This window comes from Rhea pennata, chromosome 3, assembly GCF_028389875.1.
Source record: "Rhea pennata isolate bPtePen1 chromosome 3, bPtePen1.pri, whole genome shotgun sequence".
Classification (NCBI taxonomy): domain Eukaryota; kingdom Metazoa; phylum Chordata; class Aves; order Rheiformes; family Rheidae; genus Rhea; species Rhea pennata.
The window spans coordinates 54,758,776-54,782,941 of record NC_084665.1 but is presented as its reverse complement, the minus strand read 5'-3'; the positions used below and the strand labels follow the sequence as shown (position 1 = coordinate 54,782,941).

At 40.1% G+C, this 24,166-nt stretch overlaps 1 protein-coding gene across 1 annotated transcript in view; it reads right to left on the bottom strand.

Moving 5' to 3' along the window:
* UTRN (utrophin) overlaps positions 1–12,548 on the bottom strand; it is a 405,882-nt gene extending 393,334 nt beyond the window's left edge. Inside the window, exons 1-2 of the mRNA XM_062572341.1 lie at positions 12,486–12,548; positions 11,885–12,051 (exon numbers count right to left, since the gene is read on the bottom strand). Of these exons, the coding sequence (XP_062428325.1) occupies positions 11,885–11,963 (79 nt within the window). The 5' untranslated portion in view covers positions 11,964–12,051; positions 12,486–12,548. The remainder of the gene's footprint in view (positions 1–11,884; positions 12,052–12,485) is intronic.
* Between the last annotated feature and the right edge of the window lie 11,618 nt (positions 12,549–24,166).

Genomic DNA, 24,166 nt, shown 5'->3' with positions numbered 1-24,166 from the left:
AATTTGAAGTGCCATATCAAGACTGGCAAGTTGGCAGGAAGGCCCTATTTAAGGGGCAATTACAGAAAAGATGGGCACTACCCAAATCCCCTTCCCAGAACTGTGTTTTGGGAAAAGCGACATCTGCACATTTTTGGCTGAGTCTGACAAACCAGGTCCTGGAAATAACACATAAATAGCAGCACTGCATGGACTTCAACTGGAACAAACACCAAGTAGCTCACCCCAGCTCCTGAGCATTTCTGTACAAACACTAAGAAATTTTTAAACTTCAGCAGCAAATTCTAGCAACTAAATTAAATTTTGAGGAAAATGCCTAAATATATCTAGGGGCCTTTGTAGACAGTAAGAACCTCATGCATTAATTGCTCTACCAACACCATGCCTTTGAATTCCTCATCAGGTACCTAAAACATTTTCTAATCTAGGCCTGGGTAGTTACTGTCCTCGAAGTCACTATTCCAAGTCTATTCTCAGTACATGTATTCATACAAGCATCTCTGCAAACAATTTAATATTCACAGAAGACAGCTCCAGTTAGAATAATCTACAGTAGCAGCTAAATCCTCAAAAAATACTTTTCCTTTTCCTCCCTGCAAATGCCTGCCTGGTCAGGGAGGTGAAGTGGGGAGGAGGAAAAGCAGGAGAAAAGCATTATGACATTTTTCTATTTTAGACTACTTCATTGAGCTGCCTGTTTTTCACAGCACAGAAGAAATGCTGCCTGAAAAATACCAGCATGGAGGTCCCAAGGTGTTAGACCACAGCCCTGCCACATGCAGGGATGGAGCCTGCAGCTCCCTGGGCAGCAAGAGCTATGAATGCTGTATTAGTCCTCTCACCCTTCCCTCAAACTAGGGTAAGCAGGAAAGAAAGAGGCATCTCCAGTTCCTTAATTCTTCCCATTCACCACAGAGCAAACACTGATGCAGTCACTACTATTGTTCTCCAGATGAAAGAAAGAACATGAAGCTGAATAAAATACAAGAGGAAAGGAGCACAGAATAAACTGAGGAACAGGTAGGAAGAACAGAAGTATGGTTTTCGAGAAGTAGTATTTGGGGCATTCTATTTGAGTAATTATTTTTAGCTACATATCATGTTCAAAAATAATTATCCTCATACTTGAATTCAACAGGACATCTATTTTTAAATTTTATTCATTAGTCTCAAATCACTCAGAGAAATAAGGCAAGCCAAAAAGAGATTGAGTGTCATAAAGAATTACAAAATCACCCTGTCTATAAATTAGTTTAGTTGACCATTCTATGTTGTAATCAACTTTATATAGAGTTTACCAACTCTTGATTTGCATATACTACAAAACCTTTATTGTATAAAACAGACTATATCACATCAGACTCAAAATGCCCTATTTTAACTTCAGTCACTTCAAAATATTTTTCATGTCTTCTTTTGAGTTGAAATTCTGTCAGTTGAGCCAAGAATATCAAATGTATATAGTGAGGCATGTTTAAACACCCAGGCAGAGAAAAGGCTATCATATTTTATTTTTATAACATGGAGGCTAAAACAGAACAGTATAAATATAAATATCCCAGCTTCGAAAACTGATCATAGACTGGCAATGGTATGGTAGGAGCAAGATGGGAGAATATAACTAACAGAGTTTACTTTTGTCTGGATTATGTTCTTTTAATTCAGTCCTCCCATTCTAGGGCCTACTTGCGACACACATGTGAAAAAAACATACGTTACCACCAAGATTCTGTTTCACTTAATGAATCCAATCAGCCAGACCACAGAACTTCACTTTCTGGCATTAAGTTCACTGTTCTTCTCCATCATTTCTTTGAAAGTAAGATTGCAACTCAAAAACTCTGACCGCAGGCTGTCTGTGGGTGATCACCCCTCAAGAAGCAACTCATTTCATGAGATCCTCTACTGTTGTTTCTTCCCAGTCCATCTCCTTACTTAAGGGTAGCAAAAATGCTTAAACTAACACAACTTGCTTTCTTTGCAATTCTGGAACACTGACATGCAAAGTGCTCTATCACACAGCAACTCTTTTGTGCACTTCACTCAAAATTAAGTGATCCTTTAAACCAAAGGAATTTGGAGGTTTCAGTTTGAAGGATTTTTTTTTTTTTTTTAATCAAGAAGAGTGATTCTATCTCTGTATCTTCCTTTTAGAGATGAACACACCCAGCATATTTAGTCACTATGTCTTTAAACAAATGATTAAATATTTAATGCTGTCTGCTGAGGAGAGGATCAATTACTATATAGTGACATAAAACCCTCTCCAAAAGTTTACCAGTGGGGAAGACCTCAAAGAACTGTCATGAAATTTTTGCTCAGAACCATTTGGAAAGAGAAATAGTTTCTATATTAGGTCATGAAGACTATTTCCCTCTTCAATAAATAAATAAAAGCTCACATGGAATTTATTAAGATTCCTAAATTCTTTTTTACTGACTAAGTGAAAATGTTTCTACACAGCTGTACTAGACCAATAAAATCCTAAGTTTGATTCATCTCAGGGCCATGTCTCACTCCTCTAGATGAGGGTCTACAGAAAGACACCAAGAAGTCAGTCTTGAGATTTCATGGCAGGATCCTGTGACACGTACAAACAAACGTGGAAGACAGACACATTTAGTGCATTAATCCTTTCGGCAAGTTTTTGAAGGGTTTTTGTTTTGTTTTTGTTTTGGGTTTTTTTTTTTTTGTTTTGTTTTTTTTTAAGGCATGAAGGCATTTTACACAACTATGAAGAGGTCTCATTCAAATGGGAGATTTTGCTGTAGAACTCAGAAGTAACAAACACCACCACAGTTTGGGCAGTAGCTACTCTTTCCCAACATCAGCAGTCTGGTAGAAGTCTCAACTGACCCAAACATCTTTGGACCAGAAAGAAAAGAAAAAAAAATCCATATGGAAACATGCTGCAAATGGATGCAATCACGCCTATAAATTTAAGAAAAAAAAGTTTTCCCAGTCGTTATTTGAAGGCATTTGAAGATTTGCCTCACAGAGCAAGAGTATATTTGCCAGAAATGCATTTTTAGTGTTCTTAAAAAAAAAAAAAAAAAAAAAAAAAGAGCTGACTTTTTCCAGATGGAGAAGAATAAGGAAAGAGGGATTTGGTGATGAATCTGCAGCAGCACAGGACACTGGGTCTGGAGCCTGGCAATCTACAGGAAGTCTGTACAGCACCTCAGTAAAATTAGTTTTCTCTGCTATCCATAATCTCCTTTCCTTTCAACCTTATTTTCCTGTAATCACTTTCTATTAACATTCAGAGTGCAAATAATGAACTCCAATTACTCCTTTTGTTTCCTTCCTCTGCCCCCACCAACGAAGAGCCATGTGTTACAGTGAGAGCAACCCTAACTGGAACTATTCCTTCCTCTTTCCTCCCTTCAGTCTTAGAAGTGCTAGTCACAGTAGGTCAGTATAAAACTCAGTTACACATTAGTATCAGGAGTAACACTTGACTCTGTATTTCAAAGTAACAGCATAATCTTTCGAAAATTACGGCATGTTTCATGGCTTCAGTAAGTTTTTAAATGCCCAGTGAATCCAACAGATGCTTTGAATGCCTTTTTTTTTTTAATCTGGCCTTTAGTGTTTAAATATTGAGATAATTCAGTACAAAGCAACTCTATTTTAAAAAACAAAACAACAACAACAAAAAAAAAGATAAGAACAACAGAGACCAAAACTAAAAAAACTGAAGTAGAGGAAATCCCTGATGCACAGCCTCTCCTGAGGTACCAGCTACCAATGAGCAGGAGGAAGCACAGGAGTACTGAAACTGTAACAAGATCTTAACTCCTCAGCCACCTGGAAACCCACAGCAATCTGAAGCACTTTTGCCCATCCTCACATGTCCCAGGGACTAAACTGCATCTTCAGAAGTGAGCACCCACACATTGCATTGGAGTCTGACACTCCACTAAAACTATTCCTTTGATCCAGCTTATTATCCAGCATCCTAGATAATTGATGCGAATGTATTTTTTGAGCAAAAAGACCAGAGGGAATACTTCACATTCATATTGCAGTCTTTAGTTACCCTCAAACAAATAAACTCTATTGAATAAACTCTATTGAATAAACTCTATTTCTAATAAGTAGTACTTTAGGTGATCTTAAAAAACACTCAGTGATCAAACCAGCAAGCTCTATAATGGGCACTACAGTCAGTTCTGAAAGACAAATCCCTGAGCACAGAGGAAAAGCTTTCAAATCAAGATTTCACACTACCTTCCCAAAGAGGGCAAAACTGTATTCAGAAGAAAAATACCAGACTTGCAACTTCAAAAAAGGTCTTTTTCCTCAAGAGGCACAAAAAATCTGTTGCCATGATGTTCCACCAGAAGACTTATTCAAGAACAAGATATACATTTAGAAAACGAAAGGAGAGCAATGAACTCTCTCGAAGTGATACATGCTGACGATAGCTGTTGTTCATTATTAAGTCATAACAGAAATAAAAGCCCAGAAGGAGGGAACAGAAAGGTCTTAGTCTGTTGGCATTTAAACATTGCTTTACTTGATCTCTTCTTATATTCTAAAATACAATTACATTAAAACAAGACAGATATCAAAAGGCTTCACCTTATTCCCAACATGCTCGCATAAAATGTTCAAATAAATCCCTCCCATTTGTTACTCAGGCACACAGTATTCATTCATCCAAAGTAGTATGGTAATTTAATAACAATTTTTTTTAAATCTACTAAAAAAAATCAAGCGAAATATTTTAAAAATTATCCATCACACCACCTTTCTCTGCCTGAATGATCAAGAATTTGTAACAAATCATTTTAGGAGCGTATTTCACCTTTGGTGCTCTGCTACAAACTGAATTGGGAAGACAGCAAAAACCATAACTGATGATAGATAACAAAAACTGTACAAAGGAATTCAAGTTGTTTGTGAAATGAATTACATAGACTCTTCAAAGCACTTTGTTTCATGGCTTAAGTGCATGTTTCTCCACAGTCAGATACAATGAGCCAGTGACCATTCGTATTTTTCTGTTTAACTCCTCTACAAAATCATCAGGATGCTTTCTAAGAGTTTTTGGTTGGTAGGTTCTCTTTGTTTTTTCTCTAAGGCAAGAGGAAAAGTTGTTGAAGTCCAGAAAGAACCTTCATTAGCAGTACCTTCTGAATGAGAAGTATTGCTGCGTATTTTCCATGCTCAACAGCAGAATAACGTTAAGGATACATATCCAATCTGTGTGTCATTCAGTCACAGCTTTTGCTACTAGTATGTACCTTGTATTTCTGAGAGAGAAGTCAGAGTTTTGTCAAAGCTCACAATCACCTTATCTTCTGTCAAGTGAAGAGGCCTACGAGAATCAGCAGTTCTTCAGCACTCCTTCCATACTCAATGGGATACCCCTACCTCTGAGAAACAGCTAGATCACTAGAATGTTTAATTTTCATAGAAGCTAGGCACTTACAGTTTTAACAGAAATCTACTGTTATGTTCAGACAATGCTCAAGGAATCCCCGATGCATTAAACAAGTTATTTAATACCTAGAAGTGTGGATTATGCGAACTTGAACATAGTTTTGAGCATAAGGAAACACTCACAGGAAGGTCACTGTCGTTACTGTTGATGAGAGGCCCTACAGATAAAGAGTTTCACCTGGATCACTAGGATTCACATTCAGAGACAGTCAGGTAACCAGAAGAAAAATACAATACTTAATACACCTGGACACACTCCCAACTCTGCTGTTGGTATTATACAAGAAATGCAGAAGAACTGCGCTTGCCTGTAAATCACTCTGTTAAAGCTAACCATCTTCTAGCAATTTTGTTACAGAGAATGCACAACTTGCTCATAATCACTCCACAGGAACCAAATACAATGAAACCAGTCTCCTGGTTGCTAAAACATGCCGCTAAAGTTACAGCCAGTTATTCAATATCAGCCCTAACTTGCTGGTACCACAGATAAGTGACTATGAAAAATAACCAAAAATTGTCCATATTTTGCTTCAAGACTTAAGCTCTGCTCAGGGCCAAGTTCCACTCAGTTCCACTAATCAAAATAATTTTTTTCTTTCTCCAAATGCAGTATTAGATCTTTCAGATGTCCTTTCACAGAAAAGGTAACAATGTTACATCAAAAGAAAAAAAGGTTTCTGACTATTCCTTCATAACATCAGATGTTTCACTGACTTAGCAGCTGTGTATATTTGCAAGTCAGTAGTTTCTTGCTTCATTCCCAAAACCCTAGCTTGCAGGGATGCAGAACCACATCATTCTTTTATGATCCCACTGTCATCTGTGGATTTAACAGAAAGAACCTTACTCTGTCATTTTTGATGCTACCTTTAAAACTCCCAGCTTTTTCCGAGTACATACTGTCACTTTCCGAAATTATAGCTCAGCTTGCTTCCCCATTTAATCCTAGAAATACAATGAGGAAGGGGAAGAAGAAATAAGACGGACTCCTGACAAAGTACTGTGCACTAAAACTTACTCTCTCATCAACACAATAAAAAGACAATAAAATCCCTCTCTTCTACTCCAGAATGTTTAAACCCTACTTTTCATTTTTCAGTGTCATTTGGTCATCTATACTAAATGTAGATCTCCCTAATTTTGCACTATGATCATCTCTGCTCCCCAGATGTGGTGAGAACAGCTGTGCTTTCTTACTAATGCATTTTCTTCAAAGCAGGCACACTGTACATCACAAAAAAAAAAAAAAAAAAAAAAACAGATCGTGCAAGTTTTTGGCACACTAAGCTGTATAACTATCCTGCAATAGAGAAGCTATATCATTCTGAAATGGAAGTAGGCTCCATTGGAATTTATTTCACACGCTCTTCCCTTAGCTCTTCCACATTTACACTAAATTATTTTTCTACTCTTTCTCCAGACTCCTTCATATTCAGAGATGTTAATAAAAAATATACTATCCCACTCTTACCTGTTTGTAAGAGTCAGCCCAATTACACACATGGCACAGACGTGCCCGTTGAGTCTGCTAGTAGGAGTGTTCAAGGAGAGGCAGGATAATTAAGAGCATTTTTCTGATAGATATGAGGACAACACAAGATAATTCTTTGCTAAACTACTTGATGCTCTAAACTTTGAGAACTTCTTTGCATAAGGGGAATATTTTTGTTCCATTGAGAGATTCTTCCTTCTTCATTCAGATCCACAGGCAGAGGACAGTGACACAAAAAAATTGAGCTGCACTGAGGCACCTTGGCCACACTTTCAAGTTCCGCATTTTTTCAGATCTGTCCATCTTCTAGATGCTTCTTCCCTGAGGGACATCACTGGCAGGGTGTTCTTATGGCAGCAGCTACTGCTATCAGCTTCTTTGCCCCTCCCCCCCCCCCCCCCCCCGCCATGATCTTTTTCTCCAGAAGCCCTTCAAAACTCTTAAAACACTACATGCTCCTTTAAAGCTCTTGTCCACTTTTTTTTTTTCCTCCATTTCCTGGCAGAGCACACTCAAATCAATGGGTTGACTTTTATGGTTTGGGGGTTTTTCTTCCCCCAGGGAGTCTTGATTTCTATTCTAAGGCACAGTCGTGCTTTAAACACATGGAACAGCATATGTTATTTCTTCACCTACCAATCAAGGAACTAGAAGAAATCAGCTTGGTACTTATGAAGTTGCCATTTTATAAATGCCGGGTAATACCGTAGAACTGTCTTCATCCCAGCATCCAATCTGTCGTCAGAAGACAACCCAAGAGAAGGAGGTGAACTGACTGAAAGGAGCCAGGCTAAAGCAATCCAAAAGGTTTGTTTTTGAAAACAGTCATTTTAAGGGCTAGGAATAAGGAGTAACAAATAGACACTTGTCTTTAACACCTTGTCCACTCATACTCTGCATAAATACCCCTGAAAGGTTCACATGGTGCAGAAGTGGCTATGCCAATTCTGTGCCTGTTTGATGGATCCTAAGGGCCTGCCTGCAACTGTAACTATTTCTGTCTATTTCACACTGATGGAGTCACAACGACAAATGAGAAATAGTGTATTTGGGCAAAAGATCTTTGACAGCAAAGACACATTACTGAAGGAACTGGCTGCAAATACAACATATGCCTCAGGGCAGGGAGATCCCAAAGCAAGGTAGCTGTTGACCAGTTAAACATTGCTTCAGAGAGAGAGACAACAACAGCATTTCTCAAATAAGTCTTGCCCAAGAATTCCCAAAGTAAGTTACAACTTCTTAGAACAGTCTCTCAGCCAAACATATTTAATGTAATTAAAAATCAAAGGTAGACCAGGAGAATAAGTCCCCCTCAATTTAGACAAGAACTCACATCTAAAAATGCACCAGAGGCATACAGTAATCTTCCAGAAATGTTTTTCCTGTCATGTCTTACTCTTTAATTACATATTATCATTCCAAACTATCATGACAGATTTCAAGTGAGTTTTCTTTTTTTCTATAATTAATCATAGCAAAGATTCATCTGTTCTTCAAGCACAGTGATGACAGCACTGTTTTCACCACCATAATGCAGTCATCCCACAGCATTCCTTCCTAAAAGCTATTGCAAAGAAAAAAAAAAAAGATCACCTATTTGCACAAGATGCCTTTCACAAATACAAATCAAAGTTTTTATATCTGATCTCACATACACACACACACACAAATTCATCCATGGGGAAGCAGAAAGAAGAAACTGTTTTTCATACCAAGAAGATATATAGACACACCAGTATAACACACACTACATACATGCTAAATGTTTTATTTATAAACTCACTTCAACCATCCATCAGCAAATACCCTACTACCTAAACAGCAGACAAACAGAACCATCAAAAGCCATTACTGGTCCAGCAAGAGAGAGGCAAAAAATAAACTTAGCTCTTCTGTAAAGGTAAAGTAGCCTCCTTTATCATTACCATAGCAAACAACTACATTAAAGCCAGCTCTGGTCACCATCATATTCTAAGGGCAGAAGATATATCTTTAAAGACAACTTGTTAATGTCATTCTGCATGTAGAGGTAAGTTATCTATGCAAAGTAGAGCTACATCACAAACAAAGTAACAAATGTTAATTGGACAAAGGAAAGAACTCCACTCCTCTTTATTTTTAAAATACCATACTTTACAAAAAGGATTACTGAATAACCACATTGTTTTACTTTGGATAATCAAGTGTTCATAGCCTACAACAGCTATAGCTGTTCTCCTGTGACACAGATCTTTTTCTTTGCAGAAGTGACATCATCAGTAGGTTGGGGGGCGTATGATTATTTACATTACTCTACAAAAAAAAATAAATAAATTGCTGCAATTCTCCAATATCCCTTACATGGTATGTTACTAGTTTTCCAATTACAAGTTAATAAAAGGGAGAGGGAAAAAAAGAAATAGAAAAGAGAAAACAGTTCACAGATAGGTCTGCTTATAAGAACAGTCATAGGTAAGCACCTATGGCTTAAGGAAGTCTTAAGGAACAGTAAAACTTCATGTGCCTTATCCTCGTAGGCATGATTTTAGATCAAAAGCTTCCAGAAATCATTATTCTATTAAGAATACTAATCCCAAGATTTAGCCATATATCTTAACAACAGCTCTTAGATAATGAATAGTTTTAAATAATCATTATATCCTGACAGCTTGGTGATCTGTTCTGAAAAGATTAAGAAAACATACTAAAAAAGATTGCCTAAGAGAGCATTGAGAGAGGGGAAATGATCTTTACACAGTACACTACAAATTGCCTTCCTTTATTTACAGGCATAGAACCAATTAATTCCAGTGCTCTTATTAAAAAAATGCACAGGAATAATACGAACTTAAAAATGTTATGTCATATTAAATCACTTAAGTTATGTCATATTAAATCACTTAAGTTATGTCATATTAAATCACTTAAGACCACTAGTGGTCCAGTTTTGCTTTTATTTGTTAAGGGTGAAAACATCAAACATTTATTCACAAGCTCTTGAATTCAAGTGTTAGAGATGCCTCATACCACTGGTGATGAACTTGCAGAGTAGCAAGAAACAAAAATAATTCATTTTCTATTACAAAAGAAAGTAGAAATTATAAAACTCAGCTGGTTTTGCTCTCAAAAACAAAACAGACTCCTAACTACCACCAGTATCAAAAAGTTCTAAGATAACACTTCTACTGTACACCAATCACTTACACTGAAGAGCATCTTATGCAGGAGAAATCTTCCTAGCAATCAACAACTCAGCATTCTCGCCAAGCATCAAAATGATCATTCTTCTACATCAACATAAACATTCTCTTTTTCAAATGTTCATGAAAAGAGAAGCATAGCTTACCGGGTTTTTTTCTTCCAGTCCTGGCAACTTTAATTTGCTTCCATGTGTGCACTGGTAAACTTCAGCCCTTTCATTAGGGAATCGCTCCCACAGATTCATTTGTAGGGAATGGTTCAGTATGAGCTATGTAGTACAACAATTATCTTTTTTTAAAAAAAAATACACACCAGATCCAAATCTAAGCTGGATTATTATTTAGAAAACACTTCTCCAGTTTAAATCAACCCTCATGCACTATTCTTCATTTAATGCACAAGTCTTTTAGTCTTCAAATTCTAAAACATACATAATTTTTCCTCATTAACAGAGAAAAGGAAAGTTAAAATGACTGTAATATAAGATTTACAGTTTTCTGCCCTAACTAAAACAACAAAAGCAACTGCAGAATCTGTTCATCCAAGGAAAGCCTCAAACACAGCCATGTTTCCTCACACAGCCTATGAAAGTGTAGCACTTGTGTATACATGCACATACAACTGACTGCAAGCTATCCCACAAATCAAGCTCTTGGCATTTCTGACTATCTGCTTAGAATCAAATAAAGTCAGGTCCAGAGGTTTCAAAGTAATGGGGAGGGGAGGAAGAACCACTACAGAAATCAAGATTTAAAAGCACATATAAAAGATTTCATTCATTATAAAGAAAAATATTTCAAGGAACAAACGATTCAAAAAATCAACAAGTCCAGACCCAAACTCACACTCGACTTAATCCGGCATATAAAAATCACCACCAACTGAAGAGCAACAGTTCTACCACCGTATGCAATATTTGGGGATGGGGGGGAGGGAGGGAAGGGAAGGGTAAGCTGGAGGTGAAAAGACATAAGCTGTTAGGTTTCAGCTATTAAAGAAAAGTCTTCTTGTGACAACGAGGGCATCTTGAATTTAAGAGAGAAAAAGACAGTCCTCTAGGCTAAAGTGTAAGTGAGCATTCAGCCTCTGGATGCAACACAAATTTCTATCAGGGCTTAAACAGACTTCCACCTAACATCAGCTTTCCCATTTCTAAAATAAGAATAGCTCCCTAACCTTCCACATCGGTCAGAACCAACTTCTCTGAAATACTTGTACACCCCAGAAAAACCTCAAACACTCAACAGAAAATGTATTTTCTCAGTAACTTAAAGACTGTTACATTAATGTTTTGGCAAAGGAAATGCTTGAGCTGGTAGCTTTAGACAACTGTTTTACATTAGGAAAGAGATGAATTTACTGCAAAAGTACTACTAAGACACTTTAAGTGCAGTATTACAGTCACAGTTGCCATTTTAAAAGTTTGAGAGTAAACACAAAAGAAGCCGCCAACACTGGGTTGCGTAAGTGCACTTTAAGCACATGCTTATTTACAAAAGCTGAGGTAATTATAACGCAGGCAGTGGATCCTAAACAAATACACTCGACTAATACTGAGCGGGAAAAAAAGAAATAAAGATACATACAAATACTATTATTTGTACAATGGCTTCATCAACAGCCTCAGTCACTCACTGCACTAAGTGCCGAGGGAAAAAAAAGTGGCAAAAACGCGCTGTGTAGAAACACCACGCCGTGTCCGAAGCTACGTGCGCAGCAGAGGGCAGCGAACCGCTCGCTCTCTCCGCCGCTTACCTGATCGGGACTTGATGATGTCGCTGAACTCACTGTGCGCCCCGCCGGGTCCTTCCTCCCGCTCCGGCACGCGGGCCATACCGGCGCCCCTCGGCCACGCCGCTCCGGCGCGCCCCGGGCGCTTACGGGCCGGCGCTGCAGGGGCGAGCGGGGCTCCGCATCGGCACCTGCGGCGACAAGCCCAGAAGCTCGGTAACGCCGCACGCTGCGCCAGGGACGGCGACGCCGGCCGCGCCGCGCCGCTCCCAGCACCCCGCGGCCGCCCGGGCCGGCCGAAGAGCGCCGCGGGCTCGGCTACGGGAGGCAGCTCCGGCGGCCCGCGCTGGCTTGCGGCGGGGCAGCTGCCCCCGGGCGCCGCCCGCCCCGCCCCGCCCCGCCTGACACCGCCGCCCCCCTCCGGCGCCCCGAGCGGCCCGAAACGTTGTCCGAGGGCGGCGGCAAAAAGAGCAGGAAAAAAAAAAAAAATAATAAAAGCAGAACTTTGCCCAGCACGAGCTGCAAGAGGCGTTCCACGCCTCAGCCGCACAAAGCCCGCGCGGGACCCGGCCCCGGCCCCGGCCCCGGCCCCGGCCCCGGCCCCGGCCGCGCCGCGCGGACGCACCTCACGGCCGGCCCAGCGGGCGCCAACGGCTCGCCGCGCGCTCCCGCGGCAACGGCCCCCGGCCCCTCCCCCCGGGATTTTGACCCGTCGGGCGGACTGGGAGCGCCGGCACCAACTTCCTCCCGGAGCGCCGGGCACAGGGAGCAGCCCGCTCCGCTCCGCCCCGCCCCGCCGGGCCCGCCGCCTCCGCGCACCCGGCCCCGCGGGCCGCCCCGCCCCCCCGCCCGCAGGTGCGCTGCGCCGCGCCGCGCGTTTTACGCTCCTCTCCTTCCCCCCCCGCCCCGACGCGCTGCCCGCGGAGCGAGGGAACAAACTTGGCGGCCCCGGGCAGCCCCTCTCCGCGGGAAGATGCCGCCGGCAGCCCCGCCGCCGCGGCCACTCACCCCTCGCGAGCCGCGGCCCGGGGGTGGGAGCGCGCCCGCCTCGCCCCGGCCCGGCCCGCCCGCCGGCTCCTCCCCGCGCCCTGGCCCCAGCCCCAGGCGGCGGCGGCTCCCCGGCGCTGGCGGACCCACAACTTTCTGCGCGAGCCGAGCCGAGCCGCCTCCCTGCCCGCGCGGCTCCTCCCCCGGCCCCGCGAGCCCCCTTTGTTGGCCGCGGCGGGGCTGCGGCGAGAGCCGGCCCCGGCCCGCGCGGCCCCTTCGGCGGGGGAGGCGGCGCGGGCTCCGGCCGCGCCGCGCCGCGCCGCGCCGGGGCGGAGCGGGGGGCCGGGGGCCGCGGCCCCGCGCCCCGGGGCTGCCGGCAGGGGAACGGCGGCGGCGCGAGGGGAGGCGGCGGCGGCCGGCCCCACCGGTGAGCTGCCCCTGTCCGCTCCCCGCGGCGGCGGGAGGCGGGCGTGAGCATCGGTGGCTCCATTTTGGAAAAGAAACGCGAGAGGAGGTGCCGAGCTGCTGAAGTTTCTGTGCTATGAGCAGGGGATTGTTCTCCCCGAATTTGGTAGGTTTTTGGTCCGTTGTCCTGGCCTTGTTTCATGGGGTTGCTTGGCAGAAAACCCTGGATGGTTTTAAGTCACAGAGCTAAACAACAATATAAATAAAAATGTGTTGCGCTGAACACTGGGTACCTGTCATCGTTTTTTATGTAGGACCAGACATGTATTAGTAAATTAGTTAGTGCTATTTAAACACATTTATTACTGTATTTGCAATCCGGGCATGGACATCTTCATATTTGCTCAGGCAAGTAATCTTTACTCTTTTAGACTGCAAGGTTGCTTAACATGTGGCCCTTATTTACCTTGGTAAGCATTAGTCTGAAGTTTCACTGATATCAGAGGGACAATCCAGGTGAGTAATTCCTCAGTGTTACCTGTCAATGCTCACCCATCTGGCCCTGAATGTTTTCAAGGGTAGATACACTCGCAGCATCAAATATCTTTCCACCTAAATAATGATACTGGCTAAGAGTCTGCAGAAATGAAAGCACAGAATTTATTAACTAGAAGGAAAGAGAGAGAGAGAGCAAGCTTAGCAGTATATTTATTCTTTATCTTCAGATGCACAGAAATCAGTGGCAATGAACCAAGGAAGATTTGTCTTTCAAAGTCTGTTTTCTTACAAGTCTACTAGGGATTGCAGATAATAATAAACTACTACTATGTCTGTTTGAACTTGAGCTAAATTTGATACTTACCCATATTTATTGCCTCCCTAAGCAGTAAAAAAAGAGATGTCTCAAAAAACAAAAAAATATATTATCATCATAGTTCTGTTTTACAATTTCTTCCTCATCCTTTGGCTGTTTTGTCTGTGTATAACAGGGACTGAGTCTTAATGTCATTGTCTTGCATCTTAAGAGGACACTCTCACAGATAGCACTATGTATTTTTGCACTTAGAATAAGGCCAGAAAAGGAAGATACCTATTCCTGATTTTTCAATACATTTCCTGTATGATCTGGTCCAAATTCATCCGTGATCTGCTTAATCCAAACTATTACATGAATTCATTAGTGGATCTTACCTGTAAGAGTGGTAATAAAGTACATCTCCTGAGTGTTATGATGACTTTAGCTGTGAATCTCTTGAGAATTTGCTAATCACAGATGACAAACACTAAAACCAACGATATAAATCATTGTCTGAGTGTAATCTAATATTAAGCAGTGTGTCTGACCATAATTTAATATTAAGCAGAAGACTCTTTTTGCTGGGTAAATATGGTATGTGTTTATGTCCACTTGTTTATGTTATACTGATTAGCTTGTACTACAAACATAACCTCTGTGGTCAAGAGGAGCAAACTTCGTTGTCTTCTGCCTTGCTGTTCTTGATTGACTAGATGGTATTTCCACCTTTATCCCGTGAATCTGCAGTGCACACTTAATCATGCTTCATCACAAAAAATACCCAAATAATGGAATTTCAGAATCCCAGTGTTACATGGTTGCTTTTAAAACAGAACTCCCATGAATATGAAGACTGAGGATGACAAACATACGGACCAGTATAACCCAGTAATCATTCAACAGCCAGCACAGAATGAAAGTGTCATTTTCACTACAGTTGTAGAAGTTATTTAGCAGCAGTGTAGGGGCTGGTGATTCCAAAATTCCATACTGCCTTTACTCATGCAAGCAAATACTAGGTGGAAGAAAATTCCTTCTTTTGTAAACTACACTGACAGGATTAGTCATTTCACAGGGGTTACCAAAGGATGCTATCAGATAGCAAAACTGATCACTAAAAGCTGCAGTCAAACTGATAAGCTAGTGTATAAAGCTGGTATATCCCATTTCAAATCCCTGTGAGTAAGGCTGAGGTCCTGATTTTTATAATCTGATTTTGAAACCACCTAAAAATGATTTCTCCAAAAAGAAATACATTTAACTTGATTTCTTTTTTTGCAATTTTTTTCTGTTTTAGATAGAAGTACCTGAACTACAGAGTGCCAACAGAAAGGTTATTCAACTGAGTAACTATAAGGAGTACTAACTCAGGGAACTTGAAAAATCTTTTGCCTGGTGTGTTTCAAACATGCCTCTCTCTTCAGACCAGTGATTGTTCAGCTGCTGATCAAATCTGAGTTCTCACACCTAGTTATTTAGATCTGTATTATATTTGAGTCTTTAGATGCAAGTCTAGCAGAGAAAAAAAAACATCTTTAGCATTCTATACATATGTATGCTTTAGATCTGCTTAATATGGGAATCCAGTGATCAGCAGAATTAGAAAATAATGAGTATCACAATTTTAAAGTCAACCATAAAGTCTCTATAGGCTCACGTTACTAAGGCATTCATCTACAAAATGGCTGGGTTGCTGCAGGCCATTAATATCATGTGGATCATGTGGCATAGCTCACCTTTCTGTATAATACAAAATACATCAGGAAAATAAAGGAAAAATCCATGAAACCTTTACACAGAGATTAGAAAGAAAAGGTAAGGAGAATACAGAAAAAGAAACTACAAAGAAATTGGCTGAGGAGATGTAGAGCCCTTGAACTTTGGCCCTAGTAAATAAATACTTCATTCCTTAATGCATGAAAACAATGCAGCTGTGCGACTCTGAGCTCATCTTACCTTGTCTCCTTGTCTTGTCTTTGTTCTTAGGATTTCTATTTTTAGAATATATTCATAATTGATAGGATTACAATATAACCAAGAGTTTCATGTATCTCATTACCTTTTGATTGACTGCTGTAATAATGCACATACCCATTCATCAATGTTTTGTCATGATTTCAGAAAACCATTCTATAAAGACATGGGATGGATTGCTTTGTAAGTAGAATGTCTTTATTGTTTCTTTCTGCAGATCACATTGTGTTGTCACTCTCAGTTAACATATCTGACAGACTATTACTCAGCAGACTTTTTTTTTCTTGCAGAACTTGCATCTGAATTCAACTAACACAGTTATTTGGTGCTTCTATGCTAATGTATTGCAAAAACATGTTAGTACAAGTCCCCTACTATTTTCATAATTTCTTATCTGAGGAGAAAAAATATATGGAAAGACATATTAAATAGAAATTATCTTTCTGTACATTCCTCTTGTGAGGAAATTGCTCAAGTTTTTCTAAAAGTTTGAGTCAGCTCAAGTAGTTTTATCCACTACTCTGTTGATATCTTTAAAAGAATTTAAAAGAATTTAGTACATCGCATAGACATTTTTAGCCATTCCTTTCCCTTTCATTTGCTGTTTAAGTGCTTTAGAGTTTTCTTTATCAATAGCCAACTATCTGGAACTCAAATATTCAGAATCAGCCCTATCAAAAATTTTAAAAGTGGGCACAGCATTTTCTACCTTCAGCTCCTTAGTTTGGTATCTGATTTTAATGTTAGAGTGTAACCTTTATTTGTAAGCTCCTTCAGAACTCCTCCATATATCACCTGCCTTATTAATGTTTAATGTGTTTTTGTTCCATTGCTTTTTCCACTGTTCCTGCTAGTCCCTCACCTTCACTAGCAGCAAAGAAAAGGTCTGAGGTAGGAATCTGCAAAACATCTTTTGTGATAGAGTTTGATACAAAGAAATTATCTGGTGTTTCTATAAATAAATTATTCAGTGTTTTAATAATGCACATTACTCTAAACCATTACTTTCACTTGGTCTCAGCCCAACAAACCCTCACTCCTTTCTGCCACTGCATTCACTGTGGCTGTGCCACGGCCAGACCTGTGGCTGAGGCTGGGCCACCTGGGACATGTACGAGGGAGTGCACTCAGCACCTACCGCTCTCCTGTGCCTCACAGGAGCAGGCACTTCTCACACTGCATCTTCTCCCAAGTACTAAGAGGCTTTTTCACCCAGCAAATAGCCTGGAGTAAGAAAAGCATGCCCACTTTTCTCTTTGCCTGGTAGATGGCCTCTCCACCAGACAGCATTGACACTGCCCAGTCTAGCTTTCCATAGCTGCCTCTTGTGATGGGGACCTGAACGCAGAGACAGGCTCCAGGAGAAATCTCAGTCTGGCCCCAATAGAAACTCCAGCAAGGAGGAAGCCACCTCAGACCAGAGCTTCAGCACAGGTGAAAGGCTGCTGCCCAAATGGCTTTTTCTCTCCACAAACCCACCAGCATTTCCACAGACCTTGCTGCACAGCAACATAAAACCAGTTAATGACCCACAGTCACCGCTCTTAAAGATGAGTGTTTATTACCTACTTTTCACTTGCCAAAGCCTTCCGTCAAGAATCAGAGTCCCATTTGTAAAATATCTTTAAAAATCTACGGCTTTTTTTGCCACCCAGTTAACCATATGTCAAGAGGTATGAGATATAGAAAAACAAGAGAGATGGACTGGGGGAGAGAGTAACAGGGAATCATATAAAACAGACAAGACCTAAGAATAACAAAGTATCCCACGGAAAATGGCTGTCACCTGGGACCCTTCAATTCCATTTGATTGTCTCTGCACCACCATTTTCTGCTTGTTCTCTTTCCTTTTTAAGCTGAACAGAAAGCAGTAGTTTCACCATAGTATATTTTCATTTCGACGAGATGGGATTTGTAGCTTGAGTAGATTCTCTCTACTCTATTTTTATCTCATTAGATTCAACGTATCTATTGATTAGATTAGGTTCAAGGAAATATTGCGTGCATAAAATATGCTGGAACCTTGTAGCTTAAGTTTCAACCATGTTTTATAGCTTCATTATAAAACCCCAGAAAATTGCACTGTATTAATAGAAATGCTGACATCCCCTTAATGACAGTGACATTAATTGGAGCTACTATAATTTATCATTATTTTGAAGATTATAACCCCTAAAAGTACATTAAATAAGAATGCATTAATGAACAATTATAGTAAGCCATTTACCCTCCCAGCACAACTCTCAACTGCAGCTGGCAATTAGAAAAAAGAAAACTGTCAACGACAAAAAATGCCTTTGCAGGACAGGAACCTTTGGCCAACACTGTGATGCAATGATCTGCAAGGGCAGGTGTAAGTTCTTAGTCAAAGTCACTCTTAGTAAAAACTGTTTTTGTTTGCTGATTATTTATTTCATTCACTCACCTCTATTTTTTCAGTGCTGTTCTGCTCTCATTTGAATAACCTATGCTATATATCAATGTAGATTTGTTTAGCAGCTAGACACATAAATACATCATGCTTGGACATATTCTGCAGTAAGCACACTTCCTAAACAAATTTATCAGTTAGTGGTTAGAACAGGGAAATGGGTTCCTGTGTTAACACAATACATAAACTTGAGTAACTTGATCTTTTAGTAACTTAGTTCACTCTTTGCAGTAGGAAAAAAAATAACATCTTCTATCATGGGAGCATTAATAATTCAGTGAAATAATATGATAGTGGCACAAAGACTATGTGGAAACATTTTTAAAATGAAAGCCCTCACCACTCTTTGCAAAAAATAGTTACCAGTGGAAAGTCTGGAAAACAGTGTTTCTTTGTCTTTTTATTTTAAGGGTGAGCAGTGGAAGAAGATGAAGTTTACTCATATTGGACTTTAAAAGTAACTCTTTCCCACTCTGTGAACCCTCCCAACATGGAATGAATACAAAGCAACTTAAAAAAGAAAAATGAAATAAAAACATATTTTCACATTTTTCTAATATTTATTTGCCTCATTTTACATCATTCAATTAGGTACATGTCACTACTTGTCACTGTTTCCTGTTAAATGATCAAAGTGAATGTTTCGTTCTTGGCCGTTTATGCGACTCCCTAATTAGAAGTTGAATTTAAGATTTTACATAGAAGAGCTGCACAAGTGTTAGGAACATCCATCTCTGCTGAGAAGTATCACTAACTTCTTTACCAGGATAACAGCACACCGTGGAACAGCAAGCACACAGGCAAAAAGCCAATGCCATGGATGATGTGTCCCACTTTCCCACCTACTGACCATTATCCATCAGCTGACACTCTTACACTAGGGTTTACAGTTTGTAGTCAGTGGGTTTTATTCACCTAAATAAGGTGGAACTGGGTGGATACCACATATGAGACAAGAGCCAGTCTAGAAATTCTTTTGCACTAATCTGCTTAAATGCAAAATAGCTGCAGTTGAGAAGCTATGTAAGCAACGGTCTCACAGTTCTAATCAATTATTTACATATTCTGCTTCTAGACCATGGACGGGCAGAATATAGTAAGGATGAGGTTTGATTTGTTTTTTCCATACCTGCTACTGTGAGCACGCCCTCAGTCACTTCAGAAATCGCCACCCTTAAGTGTCTCAATATGGGTTTACAAAATTACCATTAGCCTCGTGTTTTCAAAACATGTATAATTTTATTCATGTACTGAAAGCCTGAATAACTTTTAATTACTATCACTGAATACTGTATTTCAAAATGACAAGGATTTGGGCTTTTAACTAAAATAAATAAAGTCATCCTGATTAACACTAGACCTGAACACTACAAATGCTTGTATAAATTTTTATTTTTCAGCAAATGAATGGCACTTTTTAGTCAGTGGAATAAATTACATAAGTTATATACCCACAAGGAATTTAAGTAAAGTTCATTTACAGTGTCTTGGTTTTCTGTTGATATATCTGTAAAATGAAACAAGATGTTCTACAAGCAGTGGCATTTAACAAAGTGCATTTGGAGATCTGTGCACTGCACACGTAATCTGACTTTGCACTGCTTCTCATTTTCGTATTTATGAAAATTCAGCCTGCATGAAGTCAATTATCTTAAGATATAATTAAAGTTATTTCAATTAGTGGTTCAAATCATCTTGACTGAAGTCTCTCCTCTCCTCTCAAATTTAACTTACAACAGGCACCAGTTAGACTGCCCACAGTAAGACCCAGAGGAGATGCTTCACTCTGCCCCTTGCTCCCCATGCTGGTGCCTGCTTAGCTGTGCGCTAGCTCTGTTTCTTACAAAATGGAAATTTCCCCTTGTTTGAGGGGGAAATCTTGGCTGCTCCTTTCGGGCAGCTTTGTGTCTGCTTTGTGCAGCTGGAGCCAAGACTGAGGTCTGAACCTAGTAAGTACTGTGGGTTTCACAGTGGATGAGTAGTCTAATTCATGCTGTTGGTGATGTTTGAAAGGAGTGTACGGTGTTAGATTTTTCAAAAGCGATGGAAATCCACAACATCCAGTACTCCAGGCAATATTAATGGGTGTGAGTTTCAAACTTCAGAGAAGTCGGCTCATGAAGGGTGTGCTTGCTTTTCCTTTACTTGGCATGCTGGGCCCGCTACTGCCGTCTGACTGCAATGGGAATTACATGCCCAGTTCAAGGAAAAGTGTTTGGCTCAAAGTATGTATTTCTTAAAGGAATAAGAAATTTTCTAAGAGATATTTACTGGTTATTTAAATTATTTTGCAACTAGTTATTTAACTGCTGTGCTAGAATTTCTGCAGGCAGTAATTATTGTTCCATTTTTTTTCTATTAGACAGTCCTGAACTGAGCCATGAAAATTGCTTTGAAATCACAGCAGACAAAGAGGAAACTTTTGAACATCATTTACTTTAGGATGTTCCAAACCAAAGCTATCCTCCAACCCCAAAAAGATGTCCAGCCCTGCCAAGTGCTTAATCATTGAAATGAAGAAAGAGACCACAAAACTGAATGAAAAAATGATCGAAACAACTTTCCTACTCTGAAAAAGCCTTTTTTTTTTGGAGGTACTCTCAGAAGAAGAGGGTGTCAAGGGGATGGGGAAGGGGATAAACTCTTTTCAGTTGTCCCCTGTGACAGGACAAGAGGCAATGGGCAGAAATTGAGGCACAGGAAGTTCCGCTGACCCTGAAAGGGAATTTCTTCCCTGTGAGAGCGATGGAGCCCTGGCACAGGTTGCCCAGAGAGGTTGTGGAGTCTCCTTCTCCGGAGATCTTCAAGGCCCACCTAGATGCAACCCTGTCTAACATGTTCTAGGTGACCCTGCTTGAGCAGGGAGGTTGGACTAGATGATCTCCAGAGGTCCCTTCCAACCTGACTGATTCTATGATTCTATGAAGAAAAGGAGGGAACGGCAAAGAACCTTAATACATCACTGATGTATCTAAGTGGAGGTAACACACAGAGGCCACATGTTTGAAAAAGGAACAATGTTAGAATTTGTTCTTACTAGGAAAGAACTCACACTAGTATTTGAATTTCAAAAAGTAAGACTTTACTAACATACTAAAAGAATTTTCCAAGCAAGAATCTTCTCAAGGGTATCACTGTAACATAACTGTAACATAATATTCAAGAACTTATGCTTCAAGCACTTACAGATAGATTTTAAAAACATTTACAAAGTACACAATGATTGTGTATTTATAGCACAGTAGTGCCAAAGGCCTTAGTCAAGATCAGGTGCCACTGAGCTAGACAGTATGTAAACACTGACCAACAAAGTCCTTCATCCAATGAGTTTGTATCTGGGCTGGGACAGAAAGTATGTTTTAAAACTCTAATGTAATCTAACAAATGTAACTACTGGTGAAAGGACAAATATATACCTAAAATGCACATATATCAAAGCCTGGCAAATTAAGAATTCAAATCTAGTCTGAAACATGAAAAAGACACTTAAGAGTAAAACAGAATTATCTGATTAGGAAAGCTAGCTGGGAACAAAACTTAGTATTAGTAAATCTTGTTAAATATTTATTTTGAAATATAAAATTATCTTTCCTTGCCCTAAAGTAACTAGCTATGAATGTTTTGTCAGCATCAGAACAGAAATGGTCTTGACAAGGGATGTGAAATAGGGGAGCCAGTAGAAAATGGTTTTAAGGGACTATATAGCATGCTATAGAAGCTAATGTTAACAGCAAGATTTTGCTGGTCACTGATGCTGCTAAATATAACAGCACAGTTCTCAGCAAAGGTGCATGTAGGATCATACTCTCCATTTTCATCACAGTGCTTGTTTAATGCATTTGCATTATGTTCACGTAATTTATTAGTTCGTATAAATTCAGATTATTCATATAAATATTAAATTCACTGGGACACATTCTTTGCACTCTCTGGACATGATTCAATGATCACATAGACATCGAATCTTAGCTATATACCCTATAGTCCCACACACCCCTATTTCCAATACCTGTGCTTGTTTCTGCCTTTCCTGTGCAGCTGATTCTGCCTTTCAGCCCTCCCTCAGCCAACACTGGGGCATTTCCCTGGAGAGGAAGGACATGGTTTGAAGGAAAGACATTGGCACGGCAACAGCAAATATGGGAAAGGGAAAAAGTGCATTATTGAATTTTGCTGCTCTAAGAATGAGGGGTTAAAGCAGGACTAAGTAGTTTCTGCAACAGTAAGAGAGGGATCAAGAGAAAGCACAGAATGGAGATAGAAGATCTCTGCACCTTGTTTCTTATTAGCAGGATGATTTATCACATTTATCAATTTTTCTTAAATAATATTTAAATTATTTCTTTTGCATCTTGCAGCTTGTCCTCACTGTCATATGCATTGTATTAAGGTTCACAGAGTTCTATTTAGTAGTATTTCTTTACTTCAGAACTGGGAGTTTGCTTTTCTACAGAAAGAGTTTTGCTATTTTGAGTGTGAAAAAAACGTGTATGACTGTTCCCTGTAGGCTTCACTCTTAAAAAGAGGTTAAGACAAAATCCTGGACGTCTCGCCAGTCCACTGCTTGAGTCTTGTGAATCTTTTTTTTGTTTGTTTGTTTGTTTTTTTTTAGTTTTTTGGTCAAATAGAATCAGTGAAGCCTCAATTAGGTGTTCTTAGCAAGACACAGAGAGAACTATTAGACTACTCTGAACAGGAATATCACAATAAGTTCAAAGATATATATTACAAAATATACACAGCCCACCATGCTGACAAATACTGAAGTAGATGTGTTGCAAATGAGATTGCCTTTGAATGTATCTGAGGCAAGGTTTTTAGGGAGCAGGAATAGCTTTCAGAAGATGAGCTGATATAGTCAGAAAAACAGGCAAGCTCCAGGTACATAACTAGCTCTTCATGTCCTTACATCTCACTGTTTCCTTGTGCTCCACTGTCTGTTTCTATTCATTATTTCTGGTCAGGTAAAAGCTTTGGGCCATTTCAGTTCTGTATTTAGGCAATGCCTAGCACCTCAGTTGCCAAAGAATGTCACTTCTCTGTGCTACAGTTACATCAAGATTCATGAATAACAATAATGAGGACGCAAGTGTCTCAGTTACAACTGCAGGTCAGTGAGGCTTTCTTCATAGCATGTTGGACATAAATTGTAACTAGAGCAGGTCAAAAATAATAACCAAACATTTAGAAATCATCATTCTTAATTTACATGCTATTAAAATATTCTGCTCACCTCAAACAACAGACGATTCATTTGAGAAAACTAATGATTTATTTGTAAATATTCAAAGTGCAAAACTGCACAGAGATCTCAGAGCAATACAGTGAAATAATCAGTGTGTTATAAAAACCTCCACAGACACCAGCAGAAGATAAAGTACGCAGCAGAAGAATAAATACAACAGAAAGAATATCCTGAGCCTTAGAAGGGCGTGGGTAAAAGAGTTTGTTTGGCCTCCTCCATTTCTGCCTTAAGTAAATCACTTGAATAGTTCTTTTTAAAATAGCCATTGGCCTCATTTGTAACACTATCAAATGCCATGAATCTTCCAAAGGGCCTTCCTTCGCTTCCCTACTTCACATCTTTTTCCCACGAATATCTACTTAAGCCTGGATTTGTTTTTAGGAATAGCAACCAATAAACAGAAGCATGGTAACACTAGCAACGGGAAAGAAATGTTACCAAATTAGAGTATGAAAAATGAAGGAAAAC